Genomic DNA, 23,747 nt, shown 5'->3' with positions numbered 1-23,747 from the left:
GTTAATTCAGGAGCATTGCAAGGCATTTCCAGGCCAAGATATTTACAGAACATCCAGCAAGTTCAGGGTATGCCCCAGGGTCCCTTTCCAGTAGGACGTGTCCAGCAAACCTCCAGGGGGATTTGACTACCTTGTGCATTTGGTCATGATACGGGTCTCATGATAAAAGTTGAGGATTGGAGTGTAGACCGATGTAAATAAAGACCTTTGTGCTTTTTCGGTTCAGACCATTCTTCACTACAACAGACCGGAATAGTGCCGCATTACTGCAGATGAGGGTTCCATCTGTCCATCCGGCCCCTGCTGTATACTACCATTAGTCATGAATAAGACACTTGGGGGACTTCTCTGGAGGGAGAAATCCAATTTTCTCTGGCTGAGAACCATTGCCTCATTGCGGCCGCGTAGAAACCAGCTGGGATGAGGCACTATGGATGATTTCTCAAACTGAGTATGTAAACCACAATCAGAACTCTCACCACACCTGCTGTAGCTGAGTGGAGTTGGACATGTTTACAGTGTCTGAATATGTGAATATTATTCTGACTGAACAACATTTTAGTGGTTCTGCAAAGAAAGCAAAAACATTCTTAGATTTCTTGCCTTTCAGAAAAGGTTTATCACATTGTAGAAGTAGAATTTCATCAAGAGGAAAAAAAAATGCACCAAGCTGGCAATACATAGTCAGTAATACGCCAGAGCGTGGTTGGCAGGGTGCTAGGAAGGTAACTGAAACATATGGACTTAATGAAGATTTATTAAAGTAAAACTGATTTTATGAAGCAGATGGTTTTTATGTTTCCTACAAAAATTTCAGTTTGTGAGAGAAGACACACAGAAAAAACAAATACCCCTCGGATAAAACTATCCCTATTTCAATTCCGTTTAGGAGTGCTTGATGAGAACACTTTCAAAAGAAAAAAATAATAATTTTGACTTTAAAGAAGGTATTTTTATAGCCATTTAGGGGATGAAAGAGATGTGACACTTAAGATGATCTACTCAAATCACACAAAAAGAAAATCTGAATCAAACAACAATTTAGCTTTCAAAGTACGAGAGCATCAGTAGGCCTGAGTCAGGAACCTCTCGACATAACCAGTTCAATAGTTGAAGAAGGCAGCCGGAGACACAAAAGCATAAGCACTGCTGCTTGTTTGAATGGACAGACGCATTTAGATGTTAGAAGACCTTTCAACTAGCACTCTGTGACCAAGGCACTATTAGCTCCTAAAAGTACTGGAGTAATTAGCTAACAATTGATACATAATTCTCTGGGAACAAATAGAAAAATGGGTGTTTCCTAACTTTTACAAGCTGCTATGGGAAGTAGCTTAGATTTATACCAAGAGTTATTCAAGGTTTAAAGTTGTGTTGGACCAAAATAGTCTCGGCACCTGTGGAGTGGGGAAAATTCCTGGTTGTTTCCAAGCATGAGATGTTTACTAATCAAAAACCCATTTAGAATGGACCTAAAACTGCATTACAATAGCGCACTAAAAAAAGGAGTCTGAAAGCAAAATAACCTTTGGACACGTGGTTTTCCATCTGTCAGTTCAGGCAAATGGGTTCCCTGCTGACCAGAAGGCCTCCAGATAACTGAGACAGATGTGCAATATCTCTGGACTCGATGTCAACAATCAACATTCCATAGCTATAATATTGGCAAAATTTATACGATCTTGTGAAGGTACTGAGGGTTATAACTTTCTTGAGGACAGCCACTGTTATACCACTATACTGCCTATCTAACCAGTAACATTTGTAAGGATATTATGCTCCAACTGATGTCCAGCTTGCTGTTGATCTGGCAGCCTTGGGCATGCTGTCGCTCCTCCTCCAGCTGTTTGGGGTTACTGAAGCGAGCGGTCTCCTGGTCCAGCTGGGGCAAACTATCAAAGTCAAACTTGTCAACCTGGATGGCCATCCTGTAACAGCAGATTAGAGAAAAATACTGATATAAGACTGAATTTATAAACATTTATTCCAATTTCTAGATTATAGCAGCAGAGATTCTTTAGCTAGTTTTATCTCTGATCATTTTTTAGTGTTAAAATTTAAATATCTAAGGTCATGTCAATTAATAACTGCATACACTATCGTTAACCTTGTGAGAAACCATTAAAAATCTTCCTCAGTCAAAGGAAGTACCTCTGCTTGTTTCTCCTGTAGTATCAAAGTCAAACTTTTAGTAAGAGTGATACAAAACACACAAAATCGTATTCAATTAAAGGCATCAATCCAGTGATATTGGCATCCAAATTGGTCTGTCCTTGTAAAATGTCAATTATTGAATTTAAATTAGCTATTTCCAAAGCAGATAACAGTAAAACATTAAAATCTGTAGCTAAAACACATAATAAATCAAAGTTAAGCTGCTGTCATGCTGTTTGCTATCTTTCCATGTATGTTAGTGTGTTAAAAACTGTGTTTATGAGGGCAAAATGTGAACATTGGGTTCTTTCTGTCATGTATACTGAGTCTCTGGGCTGCTTATGATCCACCCCTGTTTTTTATAGTTCATGTATATTGGGATGAAGAGAGTAAAACTTACAATATGTTGCTACTTCAAGTTACTTTTTGTTGTCACTATCTTGTTTTGCTTTATATATTTTATTTCTATACTTAATGAAACCCTGACCATGTTAGGCTGATAAAGGTCTGGCTGGACTGTGTTCTAGATAATTATCCCAGTGGATTATTTTATAGATAAAAAAACATATGTGACATTCCTGTATATAGAATAATACAAACATTACAACATTTTCTATTTCTTTATTATTTTTCACGCAGATTATTTTAATGCAACAATAGCACCACAGTGCACTACACTGATGGATGGAGGCAGGACTTCAAGCCATTGCTCCAGCAGTTAGTGGGTCAATGGAAACACGAGTTCCGTGCCGAGTACACAAGACCGAAAGGAGCCGCAAAGCCATAAAAGAGCCGGTGGAAAAGGGGCATATGAGGTTTGGCACAGTGATTGTCAGCATGGCCCTTTATTGACCTTGTGAGCACAACACTTCACTAATCCCACTGGTTTCTCAATATGCAACTGGAACACCATTACTCCACGTTTAGAGGTTTGACTTTAAAGGTAAATGGAACACACTGAAGTGTTTTTACTGGAACTCAAAATAATACAGAATAAACATTAATATAAATGTAAACTGTATTAAATTGGAAAGTTTCAGTGCTTTTTATTATAAGGTAAGAACCAAAACCTGTTTTTGAAAATCCAAGAAAAAGAAAAAAATTTGAGTTATAATAACAATAATGCAGTGATGCAACATACAGAGAAAACTATCATGCAGAACCAGAATATATTTAGTTAAACAACACGTCAAACTAAACCAACATTTCTGTACCCTCCAATCTTCCCTGTTTAATGACATCCAGTTCCAGCTGCCTTGTGGGCTGAGACATAGCCATAAATTATTCATCTAGTCTGAACAAACAGCTCTAGGTTTGGGTCTCTGCTTCTAAACTGCTGGTGTTGCTAAGTTATATATTAACAAAAGCCAGACTGTTCTGTGCCTAAGGTTACATAAACTCATACTACACTGAGGTTTCATCTAAGTATGCTCATTAAAATGACATTACAGCATGTGGGCCCTTCATTCAAGGATGCTATTATTTGTTGGACCTACTGTTGGACTGTGTGTAGATCTGTTTATTCTATGATGGACAAATTGGGAACCAGGCTCACTCTGATTGATAGACTGCTCATCAAATGCTTAAAGAAAGGAAGGAAGAAAGGAAGGAAGGAAGGAAGGATGGACGGACAGACGGACGATCCAGCCATTGATCATTACCATGAATGCCGACAGGTTAACTGAGTAATGTTACTCATCCTGTCTAATCTAAATTATCTACTATGCAAACCTGGATTTTGGCCTTCACATGGAACTTATGTTATCACCCTGTCACTTACCACTCACCCTAATTCCCTATAGTGCTGACTCTAACTTTAGCAGGGCAGTGTGTGAAAGGCTCTGAGTTCTTCATCTGGCCTCCAAATCCCTCAGATATCCAACTGGTGGGAGCTGATAGAAGGAAAAACCAATCCACAGGGATCACTCCCCCAGTCGCAGAACATAAAGCTGCTGTCACACTCTTATTTGCCACACACAGTCGTGGAAAAATTGTACACACTACCACAGCCTGTGGTTTTCTAATATTTTTAAACATAAGTACATTTAAGACAAGTTTCACCAATAATGCAAAATGTGAGTAATATAAATAAACAATACAAACTGTGGAAAATACATATTAAAATTTCTGTAAAATGTAAATTAAAAAAACGCCTGTAAATTCTGGTGAGGAATAAATCAGAACATCCCCATATTTATTCCGAAATAACTGTTAGAACATCACCATTTTAAAAGAGCTTGCCCTGTATAAACCTCAGACATTTAGTTTGGTGTGCTGCTGCCTGTGCGAGTGAACACCATGGTGGGTCTGAAAGAGCAGCTTGAGGCCTTCAGAAAGAAGATTGAAGCAGCTTATGAGGCTGCTAAGGCGCTTCTCGAACACATTTTAAATTGGACATTCTACCGTCTACAGGTAGAGGACATTCAAGACAACACTCAACATGCGCAGGACTGGCCATTCAAGCACGGTCCACCTACAAGATGCTAAAAGAAGTCTCCAAAATGCCTATACTGTTATTACAGGGACTAAAGAAAACCTTTGCTACTGTTAATATGAAGGTGCATGCCTCTAAAATCAGAAAGAGACCGCAAAAGGTTGTACTTACTATGCCAAGCAGATTGTAGACAAACACCAGGACTTCTGCAACAATGTTTCTTTGCCCAGATGAGTCTAAAACTGAATTATTTGGACACCACAACATAAAACATATTTGGCATAAACAAGCTGGAGCTCTTGAAACAGGTCGTTTACAACATTTTGAAAAACCGAGACAATTTAAAGATGCATGCACAGCAAGGGAGCCCACTCAAAACTTTGATCTCCACCTTCTAGCACATCCAGTCTCCTACAGTCGTTCAATGCACGCTTTGGAGAATTTCGTGAGCACACTCGTCTTTTTAAGTTCATCACCCATCCAAACGAGTGTTCACTAAACACAGCCGACCTGAGTTACATTCCTGGTGTCTCCGTCAAAGATTTTGAAGCAGAAGTGGCTGACCTGAAGGCCTCAGACCTGTGGGTGAATAAGTTCAAGTCAATGAATTAAGATTTGGAAAGAATCACACGACAGAAAGCGGAGTTGGCGAGCAAGCACATGTGGACAGAAATTAAAAATCTTCAACCTGAAGACCAGCTGATTATCAAAACTTGGAACGCACCTCCTGTCACATACCACACACTGCAGCGTGTGAGTATTGCTGTGTTGACCATGTTTGGATCTACGTCTGCATGTGAGCAGTCATTCTCACATCTTAAAAAGATCAAGTCCAACCTACGATCACGTTTAACGGATGAAAGCCTCAACGCTTGCATGAAGCTCAACCTCACCAAGTACCAACCAGACCACAAAGCCATCAGCAAATCCATGCAGCACCAGAAGTCGCATTAATGGTATTATAACAACATTATTTAAATTTTAAATAACTCTGAGTCAAAAAAGGTTCTCTTTCCCTGATTTAAAAGAATAAATTCAGAGCCTTATTATACTCACATTTAGTTGAATTCAGTCTTAAAATGTATTACAGGTCCTTCTCAAAATATTAGCATATTGTGAGAAAGTTAATTATTTTCCATAATGTCATGATGAAAACTTAACATTCATATATTTTAGATTCATTACACACTAACTGAAATATTTCAGGTCTTTTATTGTCTTAATACGGATGATTATGGCATACAGCTCATGAAAACCCAAAATTCCTATCTCACAAAATTAGCATATTTCATCCGACCAATAAAAGAAAAGTGTTTTTAATACAAAAAACATCAACCTTCAAATAATCATGTACAGTTATGCACTCAATACTTGGTCGGGAATCCTTTGGCAGAAATGACTGCTTCAATGCGGCGTGGCATGGAGGCAATCAGCCTGTGGCACTGCTGAGGTCTTATGGAGGCCCAGGATGCTTCGATAGCAGCCTTTAGCTCATCCAGAGTGTTGGGTCTTGAGTCTCTCAACGTTCTCTTCACAATATCCCACAGATTCTCTATGGGGTTCAGGTCAGGAGAGTTGGCAGGCCAATTGAGCACAGTGATACCATGGTCAGTAAACCATTTACCAGTGGTTTTGGCACTGTGAGCAGGTGCCAGGTCGTGCTGAAAAATGAAATCTTTATCTCCATAAAGCTTTTCAGCAGATGGAAGCATGAAGTGCTCCAAAATCTCCTGATAGCTAGCTGCATTGACCCTGCCCTTGATAAAACACAGTGGACCAACACCAGCAGCTGACACGGCACCCCAGACCATCACTGACTGTGGGTACTTGACACTGGACTTCTGGCATTTTGGCATTTCCTTCTCCCCAGTCTTCCTCCAGACTCTGGCACCTTGACTTCCGAATGACATGCAGAATTTGCTTTCATCCGAAAAAGGTACTTTGGACCACTGAGAAACAGTCCAGTGCTGCTTCTCTGTAGCCCAGGTCAGGTGCTTCTGCCGCTGTTTCTGGTTCAAAAGTGGCTTGACCTGGGGAATGCGGCACCTGTAGCCCATTTCCTGCACATGCCTGTGCACGGTGGCTCTGGATGTTTCTACTCCAGACTCAGTCCACTACTTCCGCAGGTCCCCCAAGGTCTGGAATCGGCCCTTCTCCACAATCTTTCTCAGGGTCCGGTCACCTCTTCTCGTTGTGCAGCGTTTTCTGCCACACGTTTTCCTTCCCACAGACTTCCCACTGAGGTGCCTTGATACAGCACTCTGGGAACAGCCTATTCGTTCAGAAATTTCTTTCTGTGTCTTACCCTCTTGCTTGAGGGTGTCAATAGTGGCCTTCTGGACAGCAGTCAGGTCGGCAGTCTTACCCATGATTGGGGTTTTGAGTGATGAACCAGGCTGGGAGTTTTAAAGGCCTCAGGAATCTTTTGCAGGTGTTTAGAGTTAGCTCGTTGATTCAGATGATTAGGTTCAAAGCTCGTTTAGAGACCCTTTTAATGATATGCTAATTTTGTGAGATAGGAATTTTGGGTTTTCATGAGCTGAATGCCAAAATCATTCGTATTAAGACATTAAAAGACCTGAAATATTTCAGTTAGTGTGCAATGAATCTAAAATATATGAATGTTAAATTTTCATCATGACATTATGGAAAATAATGAACTTTATCACAATATGCTAATATTTTGAGAAGGACCTGTATATGGCTCTTACTGAAATACATTTCCAAATATTTTGCTTTCATGGTTCTCTGAGTCAAAAAGGTTCCTGATCTAACTGATATTACTTTCGCCAAAGGAGTTAAGACTAGCTAATGGGAGTAGGATGCCCTAACTTTTCCCCACAATCACAATAGCCATTTTTGCTGATATATGTAATTTGATTAGTGAAACAAGATCAATTTTCAGGGTTTACTTGTATTTAAATTACTTTCACTTGCATTTAAAAATAAAAAATAGATATATTTGAATGTTTCTTAACAAATAGCCTATTAATTAGCAAACAGCTGTTTGTCAGTGTATTAAGGTTCAATGCATTTTATATTTAAGCTTTAACTGTTCAAACTGTCAGATGACTATAAATGGAGCCATACTAAGGAACACAACCTGGAGCTCAGGACATTCCTTGCGAGTGTTATGATGACTGATGGGCTGTGGTTCAAGTGCTTAGCAAGAACCATATCATTTTTCTTCAAATGAGAGGAAAGGAAGAGTGCAGCCTATTCTCTTTTATCTCCCAACTCAGAGAAATGACACAATGTGATGCTGAGGTAAGCAGCGAACTGTAAATTACCTGGCCAACCATCTCCACAGCAGGCTTGTGAAAAACGCCCCAAAAATGGAACATTTCGCTTAGCCAGTAATTCAGTTCTTAAGCTAAATCACAGCTTCGATAGTTGATTGCACAGCGCATTATTAAAGAGATCAGGCTGCATTTGCACATATCTACAATGAACCCATGTATTGATCTCTAGTTTCATGCCAGGGGTTCAGTTTAGATGGTACAGAAGCTCCCAGAGGAGTGGTTTGATACATTGGCTTGTCTTTGGTGTCTTCATACAAAACTATCTAACCATAAGCAAACAACAAATCTGTGTTGTGTTTCAAATTTCTGAACTGTAAATGCTCATTGGAGGAGGCAAAAAGTGAAGGTTTGGATATTAGGGAATTAACCTTTTCTTACAATTACTTGTAAATGTAATATAGCAATATACAGGGGTTGGACAATGAAACTGAAACACCTGTCATTTTAGTGTGGGAGGTTTCATGGCTAAATTGGACCAGCCTGGTAGCCAGTCTTCATTGATTGCACATTGCACCAGTAAGAGCAGAGTGTGAAGGTTCAATTAGCAGGGTAAGAGCACAGATTTGCTCAAAATATTGAAATACACACAACATTATGGGTGACATACCAGAGTTCAAAAGAGGACAAATTGTTGGTGCACGTCTGTGACCAAGACACCAAGTCTTTGTGATGTATCAAGAGCCACGGTATCCAGGGTAATGTCAGCATACCACCAAGAAGGACGAACTACATCCAACAGGATTAACTATGGATGCAAGAGGAAGCTGTCTGAAAGGGATTTTCGGGTGCTAACCCGGATTGTATCCAAAAAACATAAAACCACGGCTCCCCAAATCATGGCAGAATTAAATGTGCACCTCAACTCTCCAGTTTCCACCAGAACTGTCCGTCGGGAGCTCCACATAGCCAAACCTTTGGTCACTCACGCCAATGCCAAACGTCGGTTTCAATGGTGCAAGGAGTGCAAATCTTGGGCTGTAGACAACGTAAAACATGTATTGTTCTCTGATGAGTCCATCTTTACTGTTTTCCCCACATCCGGGAGAGTTACGGTGTGGAGAAGCCCCAAAGAAGCGTACCACCCAGACCGTTGCATGCCCAGAGTGAAGCATGGGGGTGGATCAGTGATGGTTTGGGCTGCCGTATCATGGCATTCCCTTGGGCCAATACTTGTGCTAGATGGGCACGTCACTGCCAAGGACTACCAAACCATTCTTGAGGACCATGTGCATCCAATGGTTCAAACATTGTATCCTGAAGGCGGTGCCATGTATCAGGATGACAATGCACCAATACACACAGCAAGACTTGTGAAAGATTGGTTTGATGAACATGAAAGTGAAGTTGAACATCTCCCATGGCCTGCACAGTCACCAGATCTAAATATTATTGAGCCACTTTGGGGTGTTTTGGAGGAGCGAGTCAGGAAACATTTTCCTCCACCAGTATCACGTAGTGACCTGGCCACTATCCTGCAAGAAGAATGGCTTAAAATCCTTCTGACCACTGTGCAGGACTTGTATATGTCATTCCCAAGATTAATTGATGCTGTATTGGCCGCAAAAGGAGGCCCTACACCATACTAATAAATTATTGTGGTCTGAAACCAGGTGTTTCAGTTTCATCGTCCAACCCCTGTATGTGACATTGAAAAGACTGCCTTTATCTTCTTCAGCAAAGGTATCATGCTGCATGATCTGAGACCTCACCTGTCGCATTTACAGTTCTGCAAATCTTAAATGAAATTACAAAAGAGGAAAAAATCTGGATGAATCCAGACATGCATACATCAAAGTGACAAGGAGGAGAAAAGGCAATGCAATTAGCATTTCGCAGCCTTTACAACAAAGCCACAGCACAAATTAAATAACAATTAAGGCTTCAAAACATGTAGCAGACAAAAAATGGAAAGCTTCTGCTTCTTGCTTTTCCCCACTCAATACATCTGCCTTTGAAGATTAGTGGCACTAGGCTTATGTCACTGACTGAGGTCCCATCTTCAAATGGGTGCTGCATTTCATTCAGTCATCTTCAAAAAGCACACATTACACACCAAGCCTAAAAATACCATGTTGCAACAATGCCGACATCCTATGGATACATTCTAGCAAGGCATAAAGCCGCTCGTCTTCAGAGAAGTAAGTACTAAAAGGAAGACAGTCACGTCTATATTTACACTTTTAATGGTAGTATTAGAGCAGGCAATGACAACAATACCACTTCTGTGCAGATATGTAAAACTTATTTTTTCTACTAATGCTTCTACTAATGCTAAGTTGATATTGTTTCCACCAGACTTTATGTCTACAAAGTACAGAAACATCGTTTGTTCCAGGGTTTTAAATATCAGGACATAATAAAAATTATCTGATCTTAACCAGGTTCTAATATTGTTTATTTATCTAACAAAGACATGTCCTTGTGTAGAAAAACTGGTGAAATAAACTTTTTTGCATGGGTTCATCAGTTACTTTGTTGTGGATTAATTTGGACCCACTTGTCAGTGTAACATTGCTTTACTGCCTGGATGGTGCAGCTTTGACCAAGCTTTGGCTGTCAGATGGATGGTCTTGCATTTCACTCCCATTCGACTCTTTGGTATACAGTGGATATCATGGTTACTCACTAACTGCAAACTGCCCAGTTTCTGTGAATGTAAAACCAGCCCAAATCATCACCCCTCTACCACCATGTTTAGTCAGAAAGATGAAAAAGAATCCGATGGTCACTCTGTCAGAGCTCCAGCATAGCGCTGTGGAGAGAGGAGAATTTTCCAGAAGGAAACTATTTACACAGCAACCCACCAATCAGGTCTACATGATAGAGATGCCAGCCAGTATTTTATGGCCAAACGTCTCTCCTTTGGTTTAATCTCTTCAAAGGACGTGGTTCCAGAAGTCTTGTGGTTCATTCAAATGAAACTTTGCAGACTTAATTTATGATGGCACATTCTTTTTACACAAAGGGGATTCTTCCTGGCTACTCTTCCCAAAAAAGCAATACTTGTTTAGGCTTATCTAATTATGAGCTTTAACAATTTAATATGTAAACCGAAGCCTGTAGAGTGTAAGATGTAGCACAGAACATGGCTCAACATCCACTTCTTAAAAGATTGCCAGCTAACCTAAATGTTTTCGCCAAGAGAATAATCTTTCTCTCTGTAGAATGATAGACTTCAAATTATTTGGAAATTGCCTTGTAACCGTTCCCAGATTGATGGTCAGCAACAGTTCATTTTCTGAGGTCAATACTGGTTTCGTTCTCTCTAGGTAGTGCAAATGCCTGAAACAACTGCTGTCATAGAGGTGTACAAATTTGCTGTTAATGTATTAATAAAGTTCATTTGATCAGAAGCACCTGGCTGCTACTTTTCATCTTAATTCCTACAGAAATAGCAAGGTTGGACGTTTTTTTCATACAAGCTTTTCCATTTTGACTTAACATTAATTTATGACATGGTGATATCTGTTGTGTGTTTTCATGCCATTTAGATTAATGTTGGATGGAAATGAGATTAGAGGCTGGGAAAGATAAATTTATTTTATTAGGTCTGGTAAATATGTAAACCTATAAATATTTAGCCAAGTTTACAGTCTTAGCCATGACGAAACAAAGTGCAGTTGTACAAATGTATGTCCTTAATACAAAGAACATATAATTCCTACAAAGCACCCTGAAGTTAATCATTCAAAACCATGACGTCGGCATCAATGTAAAGATGAAGATGGATGAGCTTCTTCATACTTCCATGGCAGTTACATAACATGTTGGTTACATAACAGCAATTTCAAATGTCATTACTAATAGTACCAAAGGTTAAAATAGCTTAAATATAATTTTTATGAAGTCCTTTAGCTAAGGTCTGTTGTTACATAAGAGTAATAACCAAACTAGATAAAAAGTTTTGTGTAGCTGAAAATGTTTTTAAAAACTGAATTATAACATTTACTAAGGTATCCAGTGATTAACATATTTGCTGAAATCTTGACACTGAGGAAACTGTTTCTGTATAAACAGTAGTTTATGTCATCTCATTGCTCCACTTCCCTACTACCCCACTGATAGTATACAGTCTTGCTTTTCTGTACTGCCTAGAGAACACAGAGAGTTTATGTGGGATAGTCAAGTAGGTGCTTATGATAAATTATATTATTATAAGAGAAAATCAGGTAGTTATTTGTTTATATATTCATTAATAAATTAATTATGTTTTGAAAACATTTAGGTTAGAAACATTTTGTAAATACATATTGCTAGCACTAATAAAATGATTTGTTACAGCAGTAAATTAACAGGATCTGCTTTAATGTGTTAAACCTGATAATGTTTGTGAATGTCCAAATGAATGCCCTTCTCTATGGGCTCTTCTTTGGCTGGCTTCACTCCACTCAGCCCATTTTGCAACCATTTCCATTACTGGCTTCTCCAGATCATTACTGGCTTTCTTGTTCCCTACTCATCAGCGCGTCCCATCAGGGCTGAACAAGGCCGAAATGAGAAGGTGTTCCCCAAGGTAGCAGAGAGAATGACAAGCCACGAATTTTACTGTACATCACAGTGCTGGGAAAAGCTAAAAAAAAAAAACCTCAAGAATGACTACAAAAACATTAAGGACCACATTGGACTAACCAAAAGCCATGGTGGTGGTTCGAATGCATGCCATTTATTGTCTTGCAAGTTGTGGACAGGAGGATGGTTTGGACTCCACAACCTCACTGTTTAAGAGGACATGATGTGTAACGGTCAGTGTTTATTTAACTTTGCACAGCACCTGACAGTGACTGCAATGGGAAACACAACAGGTTTCATGCCGAGTACAAGCTAGAGCGGAGTGGAGCTGTGCAGTGCTAGAACCATGCAAGGAAATAAGGCATAAGAGACTGCAGGACTGTAAGGAGCATCAAAGATAATACATGGAATTGGAAACTAAGCTTGAAGAAAATATTTCACCTATTATAGTAGACATAAGTAAAAAAGAAACTTACATTTAGATTGAAATGCAAATAAGTTCTATCCCACATGTGTTTATCGGTTTAGCCCTGCACAACTTCCCTCAGCTTTAGAAGCACATCATATCAGCCACACTCATCAATATGAATAGAGGGGTCATTTGTCCCAGTATATTTTAGTCGGTGAATGTTCACACAGTCCTAATGTTTTTGTTTTTTTTCACGAGCAACATATTTTTTTTCTGGTTTACTTTTCTTGTCTGTATGTGCCTCGGTATTTTGATGACTCACAATGAATAGGGCTCTCGGCGCCAAAAGAGGCAGAGCAGAGGTGTATTGTGGCTGAAAGTATGCCAAACAGCACACAGTGATGGGTTCATCCATGTTCTGTGATGTTATGTTGGCTTTGTCAAGCAATGCTTGTCCGAACAGGACATTTCCAAAGCCTTTTTTTAATACAGTTTGACTGAATAAATGTAAAATAAAATGCTGCATAACAGTGCCTTTTGACTGCCTGTCACAGAACAAACCAAGCTTGATACAGAAAGAGCAAAACTGAAATTCTGCTCAATATGCCTGCCTTTTTTAAAACTTCTGCAAAGTTTAGAGAGAATATCTATGTCAGAAATATTATCACAACTGTAATAAACAGTAAATACTTTTGCAGCAGTAGGAATAGATGTAGATAAATGATCTGATGTAGATTTGACTTATCTTAAAACCAGCAATTGTCGACTCGATGAATAAAGAAAACATCAGCATGAGATCATGTGGAATTTACTGAAATCCTCAGCATTTATAGACTGTCACTAAAGTGGGTACAAAACTGGTTAATAATAGCAGAGAACAATGGGAAAATGGGATAGCGCTGTTGCCTTGCAGCAAGAAGGTCCTGGGTTCGATTCCCAGCCGGCGGTCTTTCTGCATGGAGTTTGCATGTTCTCTCGGGGTGGTTGTTTGTGTGTTGCCCTGCGATCAACTGGCGATCTGTCCAGGGTGTACCCCGCCTCCCGCCCATAGACTGCTGGAGATAGGCACCAGCTCCCCGCGACCCACTATGGAAGAAGCGGTATAGAAAATGACTGACTAGATACTTTTACAGAATGATGGGCATTAAAATGCACACTCAGGTGAGTTAGAAGTCTAAACAGAAAGTATTTTCAATGAACAAGAAAAAAAATGTTACCGAAATTTGTGGTTAGTGTCAACAAAATCCTGCCTTTAAAATACATATTTTCAAAGATATTATATCTGATGTTATTCAGCTCACTCTTGACAAATTTATATAGTCAAAAATATATTTAACAACAGACTGTTTAGTAAAACAACAGGTCATCATTTCAAATGTGTTACATAATGAAAATCCTTGTTCAGTATAAGGTTTTTGGTTTGCTAGAAGGCTCAAAGTCAATCAAATCCAAAGCACACTTTCTGCAGGTACTAAAAGGTCAAAATATGATTATTTAAGTGTTATCCTCATTATATTTTAAAGATCTTAACACCATTCAGACTTTTGTTTCAGAGAGACAATCAGGTGGAGGTTTAATGGAAAGTGAACAGTTGCACAGATGGGATATTTCCTGAAAAAGGAACAGAAGGAAAAGGAAGATTTTTCTCATTTACTGACCAGTACTGATTTCTTGTTACCACTGAGGTCTGCCAATTTCAATTTTTGGCTGATAGCAATTTCCTATGTAAGGACCAGAAGAAGCGCACGCGTATTTACGTAAAATAAGCACTAATTTATCAATAAATATAACAAACATTTACTGAAAAAAATGTGGAATTGTTTTGTTTTGAAAGATTTAAAGAGCGTGAAAAAAAAATGTCTGACTTTTCAGCATTTGAACTGCTGATAACTGGTCAGAGCTGTTCAAAGGAAAACTAGCCAATTTCATTACTCGATTGGTAAGCTTATCAGTAACAAACATCACCTATCCCAATATTCTTGATTTAAGCATCAGAGCTGCTTGCATTAATGCTGTGCACAGAAATTATTAGAGGTAAGAGAAATAAGGTTCTCAATCTCACTGATTAAAAGCTGCAAGAACGTTTCACAAAGGATAAAATGACTCACTGAAACCAATTCAAACATACACACTCAGTTTACACAGTAAACATTTCCATCTGTGTGGCAGCACTAACCGAGTGTAAGCAGGTGTAGATTTCAGATATAAAATAACACAATTTTTTAACTGAAGCCCCAATAAAAATGATTTGCAGTAGGTTTAGCAACTATCCAAACTGAAAACCAATTGAAAAGTAATTTTAAAAGTGGAAAACATTTCTAAAAAGGAAAGAACATGATAGGAAATTCTCAAGCTGAGAGCTGGGGTCAATAAAGATCTGGGTGGAAGACTTTCAGGTGATTTTCCTTATCCAAACACATCTAAAAAAACATAATACTCTATCGCCAAATGTCATCCCGTCCACAGGATGTGACTTCTGACACCATCCCGCTAATTATCACCATTCTGCAAAACGCTGCAGCAGTAAAGCCACTTTTAATGGTAGCAATAACACCAGCTTAGGATGAGCCAGTCATAGCAAAATGACCCCTTCCTAATTAAATGCTGTGTTGCCTCAGACCAAAAGTACATGATAATCACATTAAAGCATAGGGGGCCGCTTTCATCGGATCACTGCAGAGCCATGAGTCATTATAACGGCCAGGTCCGCAAAACTCATCTGGCCCCTCCGTGCTTCAAACAGCTCAGAGGTGAGCAGACACAAAGAAAATTTGATTACACAGACACCAGCATTACAAACAGGAATCAAAAAAGAAAAAAAAAAAGTGATAATTATTTTTTTTTTCCAGCAGTCCCTTCCAGTCAGCAGATATTGCTGCAGTGTTACTGGTGCATCCAGACGAAATGCTTTTAGCTCCTTTTAGGGAAAACGTTTTGTCATTTTTCTTTCTAGTTGTGCTCTGTGTGTAAGATTTCTCTTATGCGCAAGCTGCACGTTGGAAAAACTAGCTGTGTTGTATCAGTGGGAAGAAGCAGAGAGAGGAGAATATAGAATATATATATGTGCAAGCGTGTAGTTTTAAGAAGGCAAGTTATTTTTAGCTCACGTGCAGGAGCTTGAGGCTGGAGATCCATGCAGCTCTGCAGAGAGCCAGGAGAGAGGAGGGGTCTATTTTTAGACTGCGGCTGACTTGAAATAACCCTTTGTTTGCTGCAGCTGCAGAGGCGAAATCATTCCTTCTGTTAATGTCGGCTTCGATATGCAGAACTTCTGTCAAACAGGATCCTTATAGCGGATTACTGCACAAAAAAAGTCCGTGCAAAGGGTCCTCTCATGTACCAGCTGTCAATACTGCTAAACTTCTACAAAATTACCAGGGTTGTCATGTTGAGATATTTTTGGTTCTCATACGCTTGCATCAGGGATTTTGCATCCTGTTGTCTATCATTCTTCAGCACAACTTTAACAGGTAATAATAATAAGATAAAAACAAATGTGTGCGATGACTTCTTAACACTAAGGTCTGGTGTAAGCAACTATATCTGAGCAAAAGAAAATGGATTTCTGTTCTCCACTGAGACCTTAACTAACCCATCCACTGTGAGGAAACAGGGCTAAAACGCCCCCTAGGGATCATGTTATTTTAAGAAAATGTGAGAAGAAGAAGGACAAATCTCCTGCAGAAGCACAGAGCAGCGAAAGTGAAGAGAAGTTGAACTGGAGGGGAGGGCTCAGCAGCCGCATCCATCCAGTTTTTGCTTTCTTTTCAGTTGGCAAAAATTACATAATATTCACACAACGCTGAGAGCGTCTAAGATGGCATGACTTACTGCTGGTGCGTTATGTGCTTTGCCAGCATAAATTGTATTAAAAAGTGGAGGGGTCACCATGGTAACCACGAAGGGGAAAGTGCTGGCTGGGGAGAGTGCTGGCTGATTGTAGAACAATAGAGAAAGTAGGGATGCATTAATTGATGGTGGAGGTGGTAGTGATGGTGGTGGAGAGGGGTAAATGTAAATGTCAGTCAGTCAGTCCTTTTCTACTGCTTATTCCATAGTGGGTCGCGGGGAAGCTGGTGCCTATCTCCAGCTGTCTATGGGCGAGAGGCAGGGTACACCCTGGACAGGTTGCCAGTCCATCGCAGGGCAACACACAAACAACCATGCACACACTCATTCATACACTTAAGGCAATTTAGAGTGACCAATTAACCTAACAAGCATGTCTTTGGACTGTGGGAGGAAGCCGGAGTACCCGGTGAGAACCCATGCATGCACGGGGAGAACATGCAAACTCCATGCAGAAAGACCCCCGGTCGGGAATCGAACCCAGGACCTTCTTGCCGCAAGGCAACAGTGCTACCAACTGCCCCACCGTGCAGCCTGTAAATATAAATGTTCAAATGTAAATGGGCTCCAGCCAAAACACTACATTCCCACAAAAGACCCATTTAAGTCCCCTGAGAAACACAGCTGTAGTGGTGAGTCAGAGAAAGGCTGTGACCAAACGGGCCAGAGAGAAAACTGCTGATGAAGAAAGTTGATTTTAAGGAGTCTGTTTGCATCAATAGATGATATCCTATAGGGAATATTTACATGCAAGGTAAAAAAAAATGTTATTTAGGAATCAGAAAAAAATTGGAAAAACTGTTTTCGCAACATTAAGAAGAAAATTGAACCAAGCACTATGCAGACTTTCCCTTTTGCCCTCGTTATGACCCAATTTATTGTTTATTACACAAGAAACCATCTTAGCTACAAGAGTGTGGATAAGATGGATACATATACAATAAAGCACTTTTTTATTTAAATTTGTGAGTTTACAACTCTGTATCCTTCTCCCACCACTGTACATACATGTGTTGGTCTATTACAGAATATTCTAAGACAAAACATTGAAAATTGTAACTGTAACATGCCTACAGGGAAAAAAACCTTAAGAGGCATGAATACTTTTGCAAGGAACCATACATCCCAACCTGACATTGTCTCACTAGCATAAAAAGGTTTATACAGAAGCAAATATCTATTACTTATCACAGAAACATGAATTTTAAAACATAATGATAAAAACAAACATTATTTCAAATTAACTTGATGAACCTTTTGGTAACGAATAGACTAGACAGAAACACTAAACTGTTCAAAGTCTATCCTCCCTTGTGTCCTTCTTCCTTTCCTTGCCTGTGTTCTTCCCTCTTTTCTCCTATGAGTCTTGGACACATGCGAGGACCACAAACCAAGGGTGGAAACAAGGACACAACATTTAGGCAATGGAAGAAATCTAGAAATATAAAAAAAAAAATTCCAAACCTATCAAGACGTGGAAAACACCGCATTTAAAACTAGCATTTAAATCATGTTCTACTTTATTGTTTGAAATATTTCTCCAAATACAGTGAAGTTGTAAAGCTGCTGTATTTTTTATTCCAGGTTATTATAGCTTGAAAATGCCAGACATGAGAAAACCTTTCCAAGCCTACATGTAACGGGTTTTTTCCATCTTCAAAAAGAGGTTGGATAGAGAAACTGTTCGCTGTTCAGGTCTTTCAGTGGATCTGTCTCTCCTGAAGCCAAATATAAAACCTCTTATTATACACACTTCCTTTGAAAAGTTAGACTTGTTCAGGTATTTGTTGTAGAAATGAAGATAACAGGCTGATTCTGTATTGCTCCCTTAATATTGAGTGATTCCACATTTTTTCACCTTATTTTTGCCTGAAAAAAAATCTAACTTCCTAGTTCCATCATTTTTGCTTATTTTGCTAGTCAAACATTTTGAAGAGACAAGACTTTGGTGTTTTTGTTTGTAGTGAGAAGAATCACTTGTGTGAATCCTTGTCACTCTCAATAATGTTTCTAGTTTACATGAGAAATGTTTGCACTGGCAACACAAGAGAGGAGGTAGGAGTGTCTGCTGTGGTTCTGGAGTAGTTCCTAGTATTGTCATGGGGTGGCCTTTTTAATGAGTATGACAGCCTGTAGAGGAGCTCCTTTCCTTCAAGAAAAAAGGCCAAAAATATACAACCGCACCTGGCTGCAGTTGTTTTGCTCACTGTGAAATGTCCTGATGGATAGCTTGTGACTATCAAGAGTAACCACCTAATGAGTCCTTTTGCACATAAAGTCAGCCTTTGAAAATGCTGAACTCTGACATCTGGTATACACCTCTTTATTTTTGCTAATTCAGTTATTGTTCAGTTGATGGCTGCATGATGATAGAAAAATCATGCGATGGCGATATCACTTGAAAATTCTGCAAAGAGATCATCAGTTGAGATAAATCCACATTTTTATCACTCCTCTCTTTAGCATCCTGGGCACTTAATTTGTCAGTTGTGAGCATCTATTGCAGTGAGACATTGGCAGGCAAAGTGTGAACTCATGACACTATTATCCTTACAAGCAATCCTTGGTGATATAAATATTAGACACACTAACATTGCAATGCAGCCCTAACACAAATGTGTTCAAAACAATTGCCTACACACAATGCCCTGTTCACACAGCACACTCTGTTTTAAACTAAAACATAAAGTAAAAATGTATAAAATGTATTTTCTCACCACAGAAAAAGAGGCAGAATAGGCTTACAGCCGAGAGGTTTTAAATCCCTCGTGAGGCCATAAGTCTGCCAGGTCACTAAGCTACTCCTAAACAACATTTTGCTTGACCCAATCCTCAACAACGCAAATTTCATTGTACACTTTAGGAACTCTCATTAAATTTGGAGACTTTGCTAACATCAATTTATTCTTAGATAAACATTAGCCCCTTTTCCACTGAAGTCCTGGGAAATTTTCTTACCCAGGTTCAAGGAATCCAGGGTAATTAGTGTGTTTTCTGTCCACTGCTGTAAAAGGCCATGAAAAAATGTTTCTAATGATGTATGGAAAAATTGTGCCGAAAACTGCACTACACCTCCAGTCCAGTGGGTGGCAGTACTGAAGTTTCCTATTTTTGCAGCAATTTTGGTGTACACCCTATCCTTCTATGTTGCCAATTCCTGGGCCTCATTGTTTGTCCACGTATTGCATGTCTTCCTTTGGTCTCGCTCACAAAAAGTATGCTTAAATATTAATCTCCTACAAAGTAGAAAACAACAACACCCAGGTCTTCAATGTGGTCTGTGAGGGGAAAGGGTCCACCAATCATTGTTTTTCAGTACATAACCCTGCCCCTCAGGACATTTTATTAGTGAAAGCGTGGTCTGGGAAATTGAAACTACTCTTAAAAATTCTGTTGTATCGGCGGAGGGCTTTCAAAGTCTTGCAATGGAAAAGGGACTATCATGCTATGTATTAATGTCCGAGTTTTGCGATTACATGCATTTGTAGTTTCATCACTCTTTTGGGTTCATGGTCAGCTAACTTTTGTTTGATTTTTTTGACTTAACCTTTTTTTTTCTTTCTGACTTTATAATAAATATATTTGCAAGCTACAAGCCAAAACACAACAGTAAAGGAAATGTTGAAAAATTAAGGATGTATGAGATTTAAGATAGAAAAATATTCCAATGACAGTGAATATTACCTTTAATCTCATCTTTGTAGAATATTGCTGTGAGACATAAGACAGGCAAAGATTGTCCACTCTGTCCTGCTCTGTTCAAAGGTAAGATGGAAGAAAGGAGTTTGGACAGTGTGTTTCGCAGCAGTCTTTAGGAACACTGTTGCTCTCCTGAACATCAAAGTGACCATTTGTGCTGTCAGGTGCCATTAAAAGACATCATGAGGAGGATAAAAACCTTGTAAAAATAGGAGGAGATGAAAGAAGTACTCTGTCACTCACCTGCATGCTGCTTTTACAGTAATGGTATAAAAACTTGACAAACTAAACTTTCTTCTGAAAGGCAACCAATGAGAGAAGGACATGTTCACTAAATGTTGCAATCTGTCTCCTCTAATAAATGTAAATATATGGCAGATTAAAACAGCTCCCTGTGTTGAGACGACTAAAAATAAATATTTCATCCTTTCTACACATAGGAGCTTTTCATTTAATATTATGTTTGTGTAACCATGAAAAAACTCGGCAAAGACAATTAAAACGTATTTGTTGCAGGCAGAAAGTGCGAATGATTGACAGAGTCATTTCTGCGTCTGTCAGATTCAAACTTTAGTTTCACCAGTCCTAGATGAAGACCACAAAACATCTTGCGCTTGACATCTCATTCAACATAGAACAAGAACAAAATAGGAAATGACAGGGCCATTTGATGTCGACAGTGTAGCGGTTGAAGAGATGTGCATGATGTGGCTCAACAGACGGTGATGTTTGAGTCTGCGCTCCTGTTTTTCTGTGCAAGATCCGAGTGTAGTCTGATGTAGGTGTGTCTGCACGGAGTGGGTGTCAGAGTTAGTGACAGTGCATTCTGCTGAAACTGGACTGTGGATGCTGAGACTGGATGTCTGAGTGACAAAGAGCACCTGGCAGAAGTTTCCTTGAACCTTGACCGTTTTCACATTTTGTCACATTACAACCACAAACATCAATGTATTTCACTGGTGTTTTCATGTTAGACCAACACAAAGCACTGGATAATTGTGAACTCAGAGGTAAATAATACAGTTTTAATAACTCTTTATAAGCAAAAATCTGCATTTGTATTGGGCCCCATTAAAGCTGCAGTAGGGAGTTCTGAGAAAACCATTGATTTAGCCTGAAAATTTAAACAAGCCTTACAGGTTCCTGCATTTATCAGAGAAGTAGCCAGGTAACTCTGGAGGAGCTGCAGATAGCCACTGCTTAGGTAGGAGAATGCTATGACAAACACAAATCCTTTATTGAAGAGTGGCCATAAAACACACCATCACTATAGTGAAACATAGGGATGGCACTATCATGCTATGGTAACACTTCAGCAGGGATGGATCTAAATACAGAAAGAAACCCTGTTATGCCCCTCTTTCAATTTGGCCCTGCTCGACTGTTTTTTTCGTACCAGTACCTAGGTTTTTGGTCCTCGCTCCTAAGCATGTCCGACTGGGGCCGAGTCGGGACTACATGTGACGTGACCAGACTGATTGGCCATGGGACCAGGAGAAATGAAGGTTTTCGCTGAGATAGTGTAGGGAAAAGTTCTTTAAACGCAAGATCGACAACAATCATATTAAGGACCACAATGGCCGCAGCGGGTCAAATCGAAATATAATTTTACTATTTACAAATCATAAAACATGCCTGAAAGGCTAAAAGAAAAGAAGATCGACACATCAGTTTTCTGAATTACACGCAGCCAGGACGCTGTATTTAATAACATCCTAAATCAGACATCAAAACAATAACACTATGAAACGTGTTTGGTACAGACATTTATTGACGGTCCTTAAGCGAGCCACCGTCTGCAGGAGGGAGCAGGCAGAGAGCCCCTGCCCGTAATCAGACTGCCAACGTCGAATCAAATGTCAGGAAAAGGGGGTGAATCAGCGGAGCACGAATATCCAACCTGACACTAACTTTACTGCGTTCAGAAGTCCATGGTTTTACTCTTTAAAGATGATGTCCTTGTTATTGCCACGGATGAGACAAAAACTTCCTCATAAAGCCCAAAATTGTAACTTCTTCAGACAAACTTTGGAGCTTCGTCGTCCAGACAGCAGGTTCTCTCCTCTCTGCGGCTCTTCCCAACCCCCCTCTCATCAGAACCCCTGAGCCTTATTTTATACGTTCTGACTGGGCTGTGTTCTAGATAATTATCACAGTGGATAATTTTATGCATGAAAAAACATATATAAGACATTCTGACATATACAATAATACAAACATTATTTGTATTTTGTATATTTACGTTTTAATTTTCTATTTATTTATTGATTTTTATGATTTCACAGATTTCACAGATTAATGTGACAATGTCACAGAGTAACATTAATAAGAGCACAGCACACTACCCTGACAGCTGAAGGCGAAGCTTCCGCTTCCATAACTCCAGCCGTCAGTGGGACAATGGAAACACAACTGGTACCGTACCGAGGAGAGCGAAATCGAATGCAGCCGAATCTTTGCAATTTGGGCATTCACATAGTAATGGCATATTAAATCAGCATTCTCATGACAACATAAAGAACCATGTAATTTTCTGTTAAAATACAGGTTAAATGAGCAAAGGAAAATATTCATGAACCAAACAAATAAATATTAAAACATGTGTGGGCAATATACGTTCTTTAGCCAGTTTCTCTTGTAAAGTTTGCTCAACAGCAGTAGAAAAAGCACTATGAATATTCTAAATCCTTTCACACTAAATCCACTGCATTTACATGTTGTTTTTAGTCTGACCCCATTTAAGCAGTTAAAGCACTTTAAAGGACAAGCCATCCATTATACACAAAGTGCTAGTTGAACTTTTTACTGCGTAAATTGCTTCCTACCTATGACTTTTTTTTTCAGAAATTAGATTCTTTTGGGGTTTATCTATTTTCTAGAGAGGGTATTGTCATTCCTAATACATGTAAATGTGAAATCCAAACAACCGTGGTAGGATTTTAGTACTTTTAGTATTCATAATACCTTTTTGGGATTTATTCTTAACATTTATATTGGCATTTTCGCTCCAAGTCATTTTAATCTTTCTAATTCTAGTTTGACAGCTCAGCCCCACACTCCACTGAGAATTGTTTTCACACTTTAACAGACTTTATTTGCCTACTCAATACTACACCTTGGACCTCAGTGAAAATCCAACAGACTCAAAAATAAACTTCAGCCCCTTCAGAAAAAAAGAAAATGTCTTTGGGACAAAACGAGCCTACAGAACTCCTCTATCTCTATCACACACACCGGTCCAGACTGAAGGGGTTTGGCATTCCAAATGGTTGGGGACCACTTTACCACTGAGTCACAGATGTTTTAAAGCCAAAAAATGGAAATCTTGAAAATATAAAACAAATCACAAACCACCTTTCAGGTGTTTTTCAAAGCAGATAATTCATTCTAA

The 23,747-nt window shown here is 39.2% G+C and overlaps 1 protein-coding gene across 3 annotated transcripts in view; it reads right to left on the bottom strand.

Annotated features, from left to right (window-relative positions):
* trappc9 (trafficking protein particle complex subunit 9) overlaps positions 1 to 23,747 on the bottom strand; it is a 319,159-nt gene that overhangs the window by 107,750 nt on the left and 187,662 nt on the right. For all 3 annotated transcript variants that reach the window (XM_047383974.1, XM_047383972.1, XM_047383973.1), the window contains one exon: positions 1,775 to 1,928. In XM_047383974.1, coding sequence (XP_047239930.1) covers positions 1,775 to 1,928 — 154 coding nt within the window. The remainder of the gene's footprint in view (positions 1 to 1,774; positions 1,929 to 23,747) is intronic.

The sequence above is a fragment of the Girardinichthys multiradiatus genome, chromosome 13 (genome assembly GCF_021462225.1).
Source record: "Girardinichthys multiradiatus isolate DD_20200921_A chromosome 13, DD_fGirMul_XY1, whole genome shotgun sequence".
Classification (NCBI taxonomy): domain Eukaryota; kingdom Metazoa; phylum Chordata; class Actinopteri; order Cyprinodontiformes; family Goodeidae; genus Girardinichthys; species Girardinichthys multiradiatus.
Note: the sequence above shows the minus strand (reverse complement) of the source record. Positions and strands in the feature narration are given on the sequence as shown.